General features: G+C 40.6%; 1 protein-coding gene across 1 annotated transcript in view; it reads left to right on the forward strand.

The window, feature by feature from the left end:
* Cops2 (COP9 signalosome subunit 2) overlaps positions 1-11,150 on the forward strand; it is a 30,016-nt gene that overhangs the window by 958 nt on the left and 17,908 nt on the right. The window contains exon 2 of the mRNA XM_013009963.1: positions 9,993-10,106. Coding sequence (XP_012865417.1) covers positions 9,993-10,106 — 114 coding nt within the window. The remainder of the gene's footprint in view (positions 1-9,992; positions 10,107-11,150) is intronic.

Consider the following 11,150-nt stretch of genomic DNA (forward strand, 5'->3'; position numbering starts at 1 on the left):
CCCCCCCCCCCCGGCCTGACTGGGAAATGCTACCCGGTGCGTCTCCTGGAAACAGCTTCCTTCGGCTAGTTGTGTGCAGGCTGGATTTGGGTGGGAAGCAAAGGTGCAATGGAGAGTTGAGAGCAAAAAGAAGAAAAAGAAAGCTGGCGGGGGGGCAGGCAGGGAGGGAGAGAAACTAGTTGAACTACTTGTTTGGTTCTTTAAGAGAAAAAGCTGGTTAGGGGGATTTGGTTTTCTGCTATTGTTGATGGTGGGTTTTTTTTTTTTTTTGGTGGGGGTGGGGATGAAACCAAGGAGTGTTTGTGTTTTGTTGTATTTTTTGTTTTTGGAAAGGTATGGATTAAACGAATGGCTTTTTTTCCTTCTTGATTTAAGAAAATTCCTCAGTTGTAGAAGCTTTAAGATCTCAACAACATAAAAGGAATATTTATTTGGTTGGTGATTTTTTTTTCCTCTTCCAAGATTCAGGTTTTGTGAATTAATTCACAGGTTTTAAAACAAATTTAGCCGATGGTCAGATTGTTACGCACACACCCTACTGTGTGGGAACTAAAAAAAAAAACTTGACCCCAAAAATTAGCATCAGTTTTCTATTAGGGGTATTTTGTTTGGTTCTTACATATTATGGAGTTTCTGCATTAGGATAAAGTTGTGAAGTAGATGCTTTGGGAAGTCTGGCTCATTTTATTTTATTTTTTTAAAGAAATGTTATCAAGATACTGTTTTGAGTTAATGAATGGCTTCTTAGTATAGAGGAATAATATTTCCAGTTCATCTTTTTAAGTTTTTTTAAAAAGCACATTTTGTGAAAGAGGAAAAGTGCTATTATTGGAAAGTCAAAGAGGTTTTGGTGATTCTCTTAAGTTACTTTCTTTAATAGTTTCTGCAGAAACCAAACTAATTGTAGGCTGTGTCCTCAGTTCATTAAGAATGTATTAACTTGTACTACTTATTAAGTTTTATTTATTATATTTTATTTATACTACCAATTTTTTTTAAGTTTCCAAGTGTTTTTAAATGCTTTTGTAGTATTAGTTTTTGTTTTTTGTTTTTGCCAGTCGTGGGGCTTGAACTCTGGGCCTGGGCCCTGTCCCTCACCTCTTCAGCTCAAGACTAGCGCTCTACCACTAGAGCCAAAGCACCACTTCCCACTTTTTCTGCATACGTAGTGCTGAGGAATTGAACCCAGGGCCTCATGCATGTGAGGCAAGCACTCTACCACTGAGCCACCTTCTCAGCCTGTATTAGTTTTTTTTAAGTATTTCTACTCCTCTCTTAACTACTGATTTATTAAACACATGGGTTATTAGCACTATGATTAGCTTGAAGATGCTAACTGAAAATATAACGTAGAAATATCAATAGAAATCTTATTGTACTCTTCATTTTTGCAAAAATGTTAAACATCATGCTAAACATAATGGAGTTAAATATGTATTTAACTTTTTTCAAAAAATTTCTTAACAGCAGAAAAGATTTTGCACTGCTACAAAATTAAGTGAAATCCTCTCCCTTTTTATTTTTCAACTATTTGGTTAAATAATTCTCTCCCTTATTTGACTGTCACATTTTGGATTCCCAATCATATATCAAATAATGGAAACTGTCACACTCCATCTAACAATTGAAAGTTAGGGTGATAAAAAATATTTTTAATAATTTCTTTTTTCTTTTATTTTGGGTGGGGAGGGTCTGGTCGTGGGGTCTGAACTCTGGGCCTGGGCGCTGTCCCTCAGCTCTTCAGCTCAAGGCTAGTGCTTTACCACTTGAGCTATGACGCCACTTCTGGCTTTTTTCTTTTTTCTTATGTGGTGCTAAGGAATCGAACCCAGGGCCTCAGGCATGCAAGGCAAGCGCTCTACCACTGAGCCACCTTCCCAGCCCCAATAATATTTTTTCTTGGTAGACAATTTCCTTCAATGGATTTTTTTTTTTTTTTTGTGGAGTTTGAACTCTGGGCAGGGGCGCTGCCCCTCAGCTCTTCAACTCAAGTGTAGTGCTCTACCACTTGAGCCAGAGTGCCACTTCCTGGATTGTTTTTAAAAGATGAAGAAGGGAGGTAGTTGTCATTTCATGCTTCCATACTACCAGAAGAGTTTCGTATGCTAGGTGCCAGTGGTTCACACTTGTAATTATTGCCATTTAGGAGGCTGAGATCTGGAGGATCTTTGTTTGAAGCAAGCCTGGGCAGAAAACCCTTTCAGACTTGATCCCTAAAAAAACTAGCAAAATGCTGAGCTGTCATGTGTGTACCCGTATGCATGTGTATGTGTGTGTGGTGTATGTCTATACCTGATTTTTTTTTTTTTTTTGGTCGGTCATGGGGCTTGAGCTCTGGGCTTGGGCCGCTGTCCCTGTGCTCTTCAGCTCAAGGTGAGCACTCTACTGCTTGAGCCACAGCGCCACTTCCAGTTTTCTAGTGGTTTATTGGAGGTAAGAGTCTCACGGAGTTTCCTGCCCAGGCTGGCTTTGAACCGAGATCCTCAGATCTCAGCCTCCTGAGTAGCTAGGGTTACAGGCATGAGCTACCGGCACCCGGCTATATACCTGATTTTAAAAAAAAATTTTTTTTTTTTTTGATCAGTGGTGGGGCTTGAACTCTGGGCCTGGTAAAAAAAAAAAAATTATACCTGCTGTTGAACAAAGGGTTTTGCTGGGCTTTCTTGCCAAGGTTGGCACTCTACCACAGGAGTCACCCCTCTTAAGCATTTTCTGGCCAATCGGAGATTAGCTTTTTCCTCCCAAGTTGCTTCAAACCTCCATCCTCAGATCTTAACTTCTGAGTAGCTAGGTTTATAGGCACAAGACAGTGATCCTTTTCAGAGCATACGTTGTCTACCAATACATAAATTGTATGACTGTACCATGTTTTATCTGGTTCCCTGGTGATAAGAATTTGGCCTATTCTCTATCTTTTACTATTATAAATGAAGTACAGCTTAAAAAAATCTTCAGCTACAAACAGGTTTTGGCCTTTTTCGTAGTTGCAACTGTAGTTGAAAATATATATTGAGTTAGATTTAGTAATTAAGGTGGATAATCAAGCTGTGCAATACACTTTTAGGTTAGAAACATTTGACTCCAATAAAGTTACTTCTCTTGAGAATTTCAGAAACATGACTACAATCCCTGTCAGTACCATGGAATAATTTTCCTGCTTTAAACTACTGCTTCAAAGAAAACTGTGGTTCAGTAAGTTTAGTGAGTTATCACAAAGCCTGTTGCATTGTATCCTAAATGTGGCTTCTGTAATGAAATTAAAAAGATTCAGAGAAGGATAGCTAAAAGTAAATAATGGGAAACAGCTCTTATACGTTAATAAAAGTTATCAATTTAATCAGTGAGTTAGTCTAATTCTCATTTAATTTTAAGCATGCAAACAAGCTTAAGTAATAAGCAATATTTTTTCATATTAACTTGAATTTAGGTTTGAGTAACTTCTATAACTTTGAATTATGAATACAAACCAAAGTGAATTTGTGCTTGTACATTACATTCAAAAATGTGGAGGAGAATAGAAAGGGGTGATAGATCAAGAAGCACTGGGTCACTTAGACAGACATGCTAATTTGCAGCCCCCTATACAACCTTTTGAAGTTGAGAAAGTAAAAATGAACACACAGGCCTCTGTGGGAAGCTTCCTACAGGAAACCCCCCAAAACTTGACTGAAACGGAGCTAAAGCATTGAGTGTAAGGGATGTGCCTAAATGTATGGGATCAATTAATGGGAGAGTCAGAACTTTTATGTCTTTCCTTGAGAAATTTCATTTGAAGACTGAAAGTAGAGAACAAGTAAGAGATGGTTTTGATTTGTAACACAGATAACCAATTAAGAATCCTATCTAGGGCTGGGAAGGTGGCTCAGTGGTAGAGCACTTGCCTTGCATGCATGAGGCCCTGGGTTCGATTCCTCAGCACCACATAAGCAAAAAAAGGAAAAAGCCGGGAGTGGCACTGTGGCTCAAGTGGTAGAGCGCTAGCCTTGAGCTGAAGAGCTGAGGGACAGCGCCCAGGCCCAGAGTTCAGGCCCCACCACCGGACTCAAAAAAAAAAAAAAAGAATCCTATCTATATTTAAGAATAATGAGATGTGGCTCTAGTGTGCCTCATATCTGATCAAATGGTCAAGTTCAAGGAAACCTTGTGAATAATGAGTCTTGTTTTCCTAAAACATTTCTTAGGCTTGCCTTGGCAAGTTGAAAGTTGAATTATTAAACTGAAAAGTAGGAAGGTTTTTTTGGCGAGATGGTTGTTGAGGAATTCTTAGCAAAAAGTACAGTTTCTACTAAAGCAGAGATCTTAAAATGAGTAGCACATCTGGGGAGATGAGAATAGATTTGCATAGTGTGGCTGGATCACAGATTGCTGTGGGTGGGAGATACTAGGACGTGAGTTACATAAATACCCTGCAACTATTACTGTACTTTAAGGTTTTTACATCTCTTTTACGATGTTCAAGAGCTCGTTTAATTTACATATATTGCTTGAAGTTTTTTAAAGCAATCTTCACATGTTGATTAAAATGATAGTTTTTGATATAAATTTTGTATTTAAATTTTTTGGGGGATGGGTCCCAGTCATGGGGCCTGAACTCTGGGCCTGGGCGCTGTCCCTCAGCTCTTCAGCTCAAAGCTAGCGCTCTACCACTTGAGCCACAGCGCCACTTCCGGCTTTTTTCTTTTTTGCTTATGTGGTGCTGAGGAATCAAACCCAGGACCTCATGCATGCAAGGCAAGCACTCTACTACTGAGCCACCTTCCCAGCCCCTGTATTTAAATTTTTACCAGTGACCATCTCATTTGACATAAGTGAATTCAGTTTATTAGTATTTATGCAATGTTTTTTCTGTATTCCCTGTTAGGATTAATGGCACCTGTGTGTGTCATCAAGCCATTGGTAGTTATTATAGGTAACACGTCTCTTTAATTTTACATCCTTAGTATCATTTAACATCTTATATTTATAGTCCATTCCTTTTCATTCTATTTGATATCAAGCCTTCATTTATCGTATCCAGACATCAGACATTGGCTGCTCTGTCTGGATCATCATCATCATTATTATTTCTATTATTATTATTATTTCAGCTGTCCTTTCTCATAACTCCTAGTCGTATTATTTTTCTTTTTCCTCTTCCCCTTCCTGCTGCTCCTCCTCCTCCTCCTGCTCCTCCTCTTTCTCCTTCTCCCTTCTTTTGCTGGTCCTGGGGCTTGAATTCAGGGCCTGGGTGCTGTCCCTGAACCTCTCTGTGCTCAAGGCTAGCGCTCTACCACTTGAGCCACAGTGCTACTTCTGAGTAGTTTATTCAAGATAAGAGTCTCACTGTCTTTTCTGCTTGGGTTGGCTTCAAACTGCATTCCTCAGATCCCAGCCTCCTGTGTAGATAGGATCACAGGCATGGACCACCAGTGCCAAGCCTAATCATACTTTTTATACCTGATTCAAGTATCTTTTCCTTTCTTTAACTCTTGAGTAGTTGGTTGTTTGTTTTTTAGTTTGTCTCTGAATATTGCTTACATCGTATTACATTATAGTATCTACTTCTATTACATTGTATATCTATTTCTATTATGTTGCATACAACTATTTCTTAGTAGGTCCTGTGTGACTTGAGGGAAAGAACTTAACTTGCATGTGTCCCAATACTTATTTGCTGGTGTGTGTGTGTCTATCTATCTATCTATGTATCTATGTATCTATCTGTCTATATTTACCTAATGATGTTTGGGTCAGTGATGAATCACATGTAAAAATAGTAGGCATGTAAGATTATATGCCCTACATTTGAGTGCATGGCTGTAGCCCCAGCTTTGCTAGCTTTGTTTGTGTAAATATATTTTATGATGTAAATATATTTTTTGCAATGAGAAAATTGTCTAATGATGAATTTTTCAGAGTATGTACCCATTAATTAAGTAGAATATGACTATTAAAGATGATGGGATTAAAAAATAGTTTTAAATTAGGTTTGCAGAGTGAATGTCCTTGTGACATTGAAAAGCATGTGAAATTATTCTAATTTCACCTCATTTATAACTCTCTCTTCCCCCCTTTCTAAAACAATTTCAGTAGGTTTCAGTGTTCTTTTCAGACTTGAAAACAATATAGTTCAACTATAATTATGTTTATTCATCCTCCTTAGTCCATTCCCTCCCACTAATACCTACCCCAACTACAAGCCTGTTTTTGTTTCGCTCCAAAATCATGCTTTTTAAGTATAAATAATAAAAGTATGCTGGATATGGTGACCCATGCCTTTAGTTCTAGCTACTCAGAAGGCTGAGATCCCATGATCACAGTTGGAAACCAGGCCAGGAAGACAAAATCTGAAAGACTTTTATCCCCAAATAACCCAACAAAAAGCTAGAATTAGAAGAGAGGCTCAAGTGGTAGAGTTCTAGCCTTGTGTGAAAATAATAAAGATCATCTAAATGATACTTCTCAAGACTTTAAGAAATATCATGTTTAAAAAATTAGTGATGCCATCAATTCCTCAGTACCACATATACAAAAAAAATAAATTAATTAAAAGAAGAAAATCCATTTTAGCGGGGCTGGGAAGGTGGCTTAGTGGTAGAGCGCTTGCCTTGCATGCATGAGGCTCTAGGTTCGATTCCTCAGCATCACATAAGCAAAAAGAAAAAAAGCCGCAAGTGGCGCTGTGGCTCAAGTGGTAGAGCTAGCCTTGAGCTGAAGAGCTGGGGGACAGCGCCCAGGCCCAGAGTTCAGGCCCCACGACCAGACCCAAAAAAGAAAAGAAAAAAAAAAAAACCATTTTAGCCGAGTGCCGGTGGCTCACGCTGGTAATCCTAGCTACTCAGGAGGCTGAGATCTGAGGATCTCGGTTCAAAGCCAGCCCGGGCAGGAAAGTCCCTGAGACTCATCTCCAATAAACCACCAGAAAACCGGAAGTGGCGCTGTGGCTCAAACAGTAGAGTGCTCTCCTTGAGCTGAAGAGCTGAGGGACAGCGCCCAAGCCCAGAGTTCAAGCCCCATGACCGACCAAAAAAAAAAATTAGCGATGCCAGATCCAGGTGCTATGGCTTGTTCAATCCTAACTACTTGAGAGGCTGAGATTGGGAGAATCCCAGTTTCAGGCCAACCCAGGCCTCCCTCTCAATTGAGAGAAGCTGGCATGGTACACTCACCTGTCATTACAGCTATAACTGGGAAGCCCACAGTAGGCAGCTTGTAATCCAGGCAGATACTTGAACAGGAATTGAGGTGCACTCTCAAAAATAACCAGTGCAAAAATGACTGGAGGTCTGGCTCAGCAGTAAAGCACTTGTTAGCAAGCAGGAGGCCTTGAGTTCAAATGTTCATACCGCCACACACAAAAAACGTCGGACCAGTGTAACAACTGAAGTGTAGTAAGCAGGCTGTTACGCACAGCCTGAGATGAGGTTGGACTCATTGAGCTGTAAGTTCCAGGTGATGTCTTCTTGGTGTCGGGCTCAATCCACACGAACATAGTTAGGTCAGTTGTTAGATTCGTTGTGGTAATTTTCATAATTAGCAATAACATTTATTTAATAGTTCAATGATAACTATGCAAAAATATTAAATATTACCTACAGCTAATTATATATCAGACCAAAAGAATACACTCATAAAATGTTGAAAGCTGGATTAAGTTTTATGACATGATTTCTTTGCCAGTTGTGAAGCTCGAGTCTCACACTTTCCCTTGGTTTATATGCTTAGAAGAGGTGCTCTGCCACTTGGGCTATACCTTCAGTGAGACTCTTTGCTGATTAATTAGAGATGAGAGTCTCAGAGTTGTCTGTCCGAACTGGCTTCCAACCTCAATCCTCAGATCTCAGCCTCCTGAGTACATAGGATTACAGGCGTGAGCCATCAGTGCCCTGCTTCTGTGAGGTTGTTGGGTTTTTTTTTTTTTTAATTGTTGTTTATCTGACTTTTTTCTTAATTTTACAAAATTTGTTAATTGTTACTATAGCTGGGTGCTAGTGGCTCATGCTGTAATCCTACCTACTCAGAAGGCTGAGATCTGAGGATCACAGTTAGAAGCCAGCCCAGGCTTGAAAGTCCCTGAGATTCTTATCTCCAATTAGCCTCCAGAAAACCTGAAGTGCTGCTGTGGCTCAAAGTGATAGAGCACTAGACTTGAGCAAAAAAGCTCAGGGACAAGCGCATAGACCCTGAGTTCGCCCCACAACTAATTTTTTTAAATTGTTATTATAAAGGTAATATACAGAAGAGTGTCGGTTTCCTTTTCAGTAATTCCATGGTATATCTTAGGTGTAAGTGTTTAGAAATATTCCAAGCTAATTAGACAATTAGCAAAGAACTGACTTCCCAAAGAATAGAGTAGGTTTCATAGCTCTGATTGTTTATCCCAAGTTTTCCTTGGAGAAGGAATTGGGCACAGAAGCTGTGGCCTGAACTGTGTCTTTGGGGACCAGATGAGAAAGCAGTGGAAAGAGGCTGGAAATAGCATGACCAGGTGGGAAGGGGTCTTGCCACTTGTGCAATAAGGCCAACATGACTGCCGCAAGACCAACCAGGGGAGCGCTTGATAGACAAGGCTGAACAGAGGAGCCAAGTTTTAAGGCAATGGGAAGCCATTTTGAAGGAGAGGAATGAGAGAATTTACATTTTGTAAAGATAATTCTGGCTGCTTACTATGAGAAGATTGGAACTTAAAGCCTGAAAATGAGACCTGAAGGGTAGTTTTAAGAGTTTGTGCGGGGCTGGGAAGGTGGCTCAGTGGTAGAGCGCTTGCCTCGAATGCATGAGGCCCTGGGTTTGATTCCTCAGTACCACATAACCAGGAAAAAAAAAAAAAGCTGGAAGTGGTGCCATGGCTCAAAGGGTAGAGTGCTAGCCTTGAGCTGAAGAGCTGAGGGACAGCGCCCAGGCCAAGTTCAGGCCCCAAGACCAACAACAACAAAAAAAAAAAAGCAAAGAGTTTGTGGACACCAGGCACCAATAGCTCACACCTATAATCCAAGCTACTCAGAAGGCTGAGATCTGAGGATTGCAGTTCAAAGATAGCTCAGGCAGAAAAAGTCCATGGAGATTTTTATCTCCAATTAAACACCAGAAAACGGGAAGCAGTACTGTGGCTCCGAGTGGTAGAGGGCTAGCCTTGAGTAAAAAAGCTCAGACAGCTCCCAGGCCCTGAGTTCAAGCCCCATGACCAACAAAAAAAAAAGTTTGTGGAGAGATCCAAGTTGCTTGGCAGGGAGCAATGTAGCCAGAGAGAAAGGGTGGTTTGAGCATTATTATTATTATTATTATTATTTTGGGGTCCAGTCGTGGGGCCTGAACTCTGGGCCTGGGCGCTGTCCCTCAGCTCTTCAGCTCAAGGCTAGCGCTCTACCACTTGAGCCACAGCACCACTTCCGGCTTTTTTCTTTTTGCTTATGTGGTGCTGAAGAATCGAACCCAGGGCCTCAGGCATGCAAGGCAAGCGCTCTACCACTGAGCCACCTTCCCAGCCCCTTGAGCATTATTTTGAAGGAAGAATCTATATGGCTTTATTCCAACAGCAGAATTATTCTTACTTAATGTCTCCCATTGTTTATGCTTTTCTGGTGTATGCTGTCCTCTTTAACTTCGCCTGTTTTGTCTGGGAAGCAAATTCCCATTTACCTTTCAAGTCCCATCTTCAAACCCATCACTGTTAGACTTCATTCAGTTACTGAGATACACAATTGGCTTGTTTATTCTTTATTAATTACTTTTTCAATTTTATCAGTTTGGCTATAGTCATATCTACACTAACCAGCATTTAAGTGAATGAGTGCCTATAAAGTATTCTTACTTCAGAATTTGAGCATGGCCTTAAAGAAGTGTTCCCAGGAATTTTCCATTGTTAAACATAATAACTGAATTCGAAGTCTTCCGTCTGTGAGACCAGTGACACTCAAGTCTTCACATCACAAAGCCAGTTTGATTATTGAAAAGTGCTTCTTGTTTTGGTGTATTTTTGAGTTACCGTTGATATCTTTTTGTTTTCTACACAGGAATACTCTGAAGATAGTAACTCGGAACCAAATGTGGATTTGGAAAATCAGTACTACAATTCCAAAGCATTAAAAGAAGATGACCCAAAAGCAGCATTAAGCAGCTTCCAAAAGGTTTATATTTTTCCATTTAATTCTGTGTCTTAAAGGGTGTGTGTGCGTGTTTGTGTATGTGTATGTGTGTACCTGGGTGCTGGTAACTCACGCCTTTAATCCTAGCTACTCAGGAGGCTGAGATCTAAGGATCACAGTTCAAAGCCAGCCTAGGCAGAAAAGTCCATGAGACTCTTATCTCCAGTAAACCACCAGAAAACTGGAAATGGTGCTGTGGCTCAAGTGGGAGAGTGCTCACCTTGAGCTGAAGAGCTGAGGGATAGCACCCAGGCCCAGAGTTCAAGGCCTTCCCCCCCCCCAAAAAAAAAAATGTGTGTGTGTACCAGGACTTGAACTCAGGGTCTTGCACTTTTGCTCAGTCTTTTTCCTCAGTCTTTTGCCTCTTGAGCTATGTCTCCACTCTGGGATTTTTGAGGGTTAATTGGAGATGGATTCTTGAAGGCTTTTCCTGACCAGGCTGGCTTTGAAGTTTCATTCCCAGATCTCAACCTCTTGAGTACTTTGATTCTAGGCATCAGCCACCACTGCCTGGCTTGTCTTAAACTTTTTTAATGCATTATATCAAATGAAATCCAGAGTGATTATTCTCAGAAATGGGTTTGAATACATATTAATAATCTTAAAAAATGAGATTGCATTAAGTACCTCAAGCATATATTTAAAAGAGATTTGGAGCCAGGGACCAGTGGCTCATTCCTATAATCCTAGCTATTAAGGAGGCTGAGATATTAGAATCACAGTTCAAAGCCAACCCAAGCAGAAAAGTCCTGGAGATGCTTATCTTAAGCATGAAAAAGCCAGAAGTGTAGGCCTGCCTGGCGCCTGTAGCTTATGCCTGTAATCCTAGCTATTCAGGAGGCTGAGATCTGAGGATCACAGTTCAAAGCCAGCCCAGGCAGGAAAGTCCATGAGACTTATCTCCAATAAACCACTAGAAAACTGGAAGTGGCACTGTAGCTCAAGCAGTAGAGTGCTCACCTTGAGCAGAAGAGCACAGGGGCAGTGCCCAAGCCCAGAGTTCAAGCCCCATGACCGACTGAAAAA

The sequence above is a fragment of the Dipodomys ordii genome, unplaced genomic scaffold (genome assembly GCF_000151885.1).
Source record: "Dipodomys ordii isolate 6190 unplaced genomic scaffold, Dord_2.0 Scaffold11, whole genome shotgun sequence".
Classification (NCBI taxonomy): Eukaryota; Metazoa; Chordata; class Mammalia; order Rodentia; family Heteromyidae; genus Dipodomys; species Dipodomys ordii.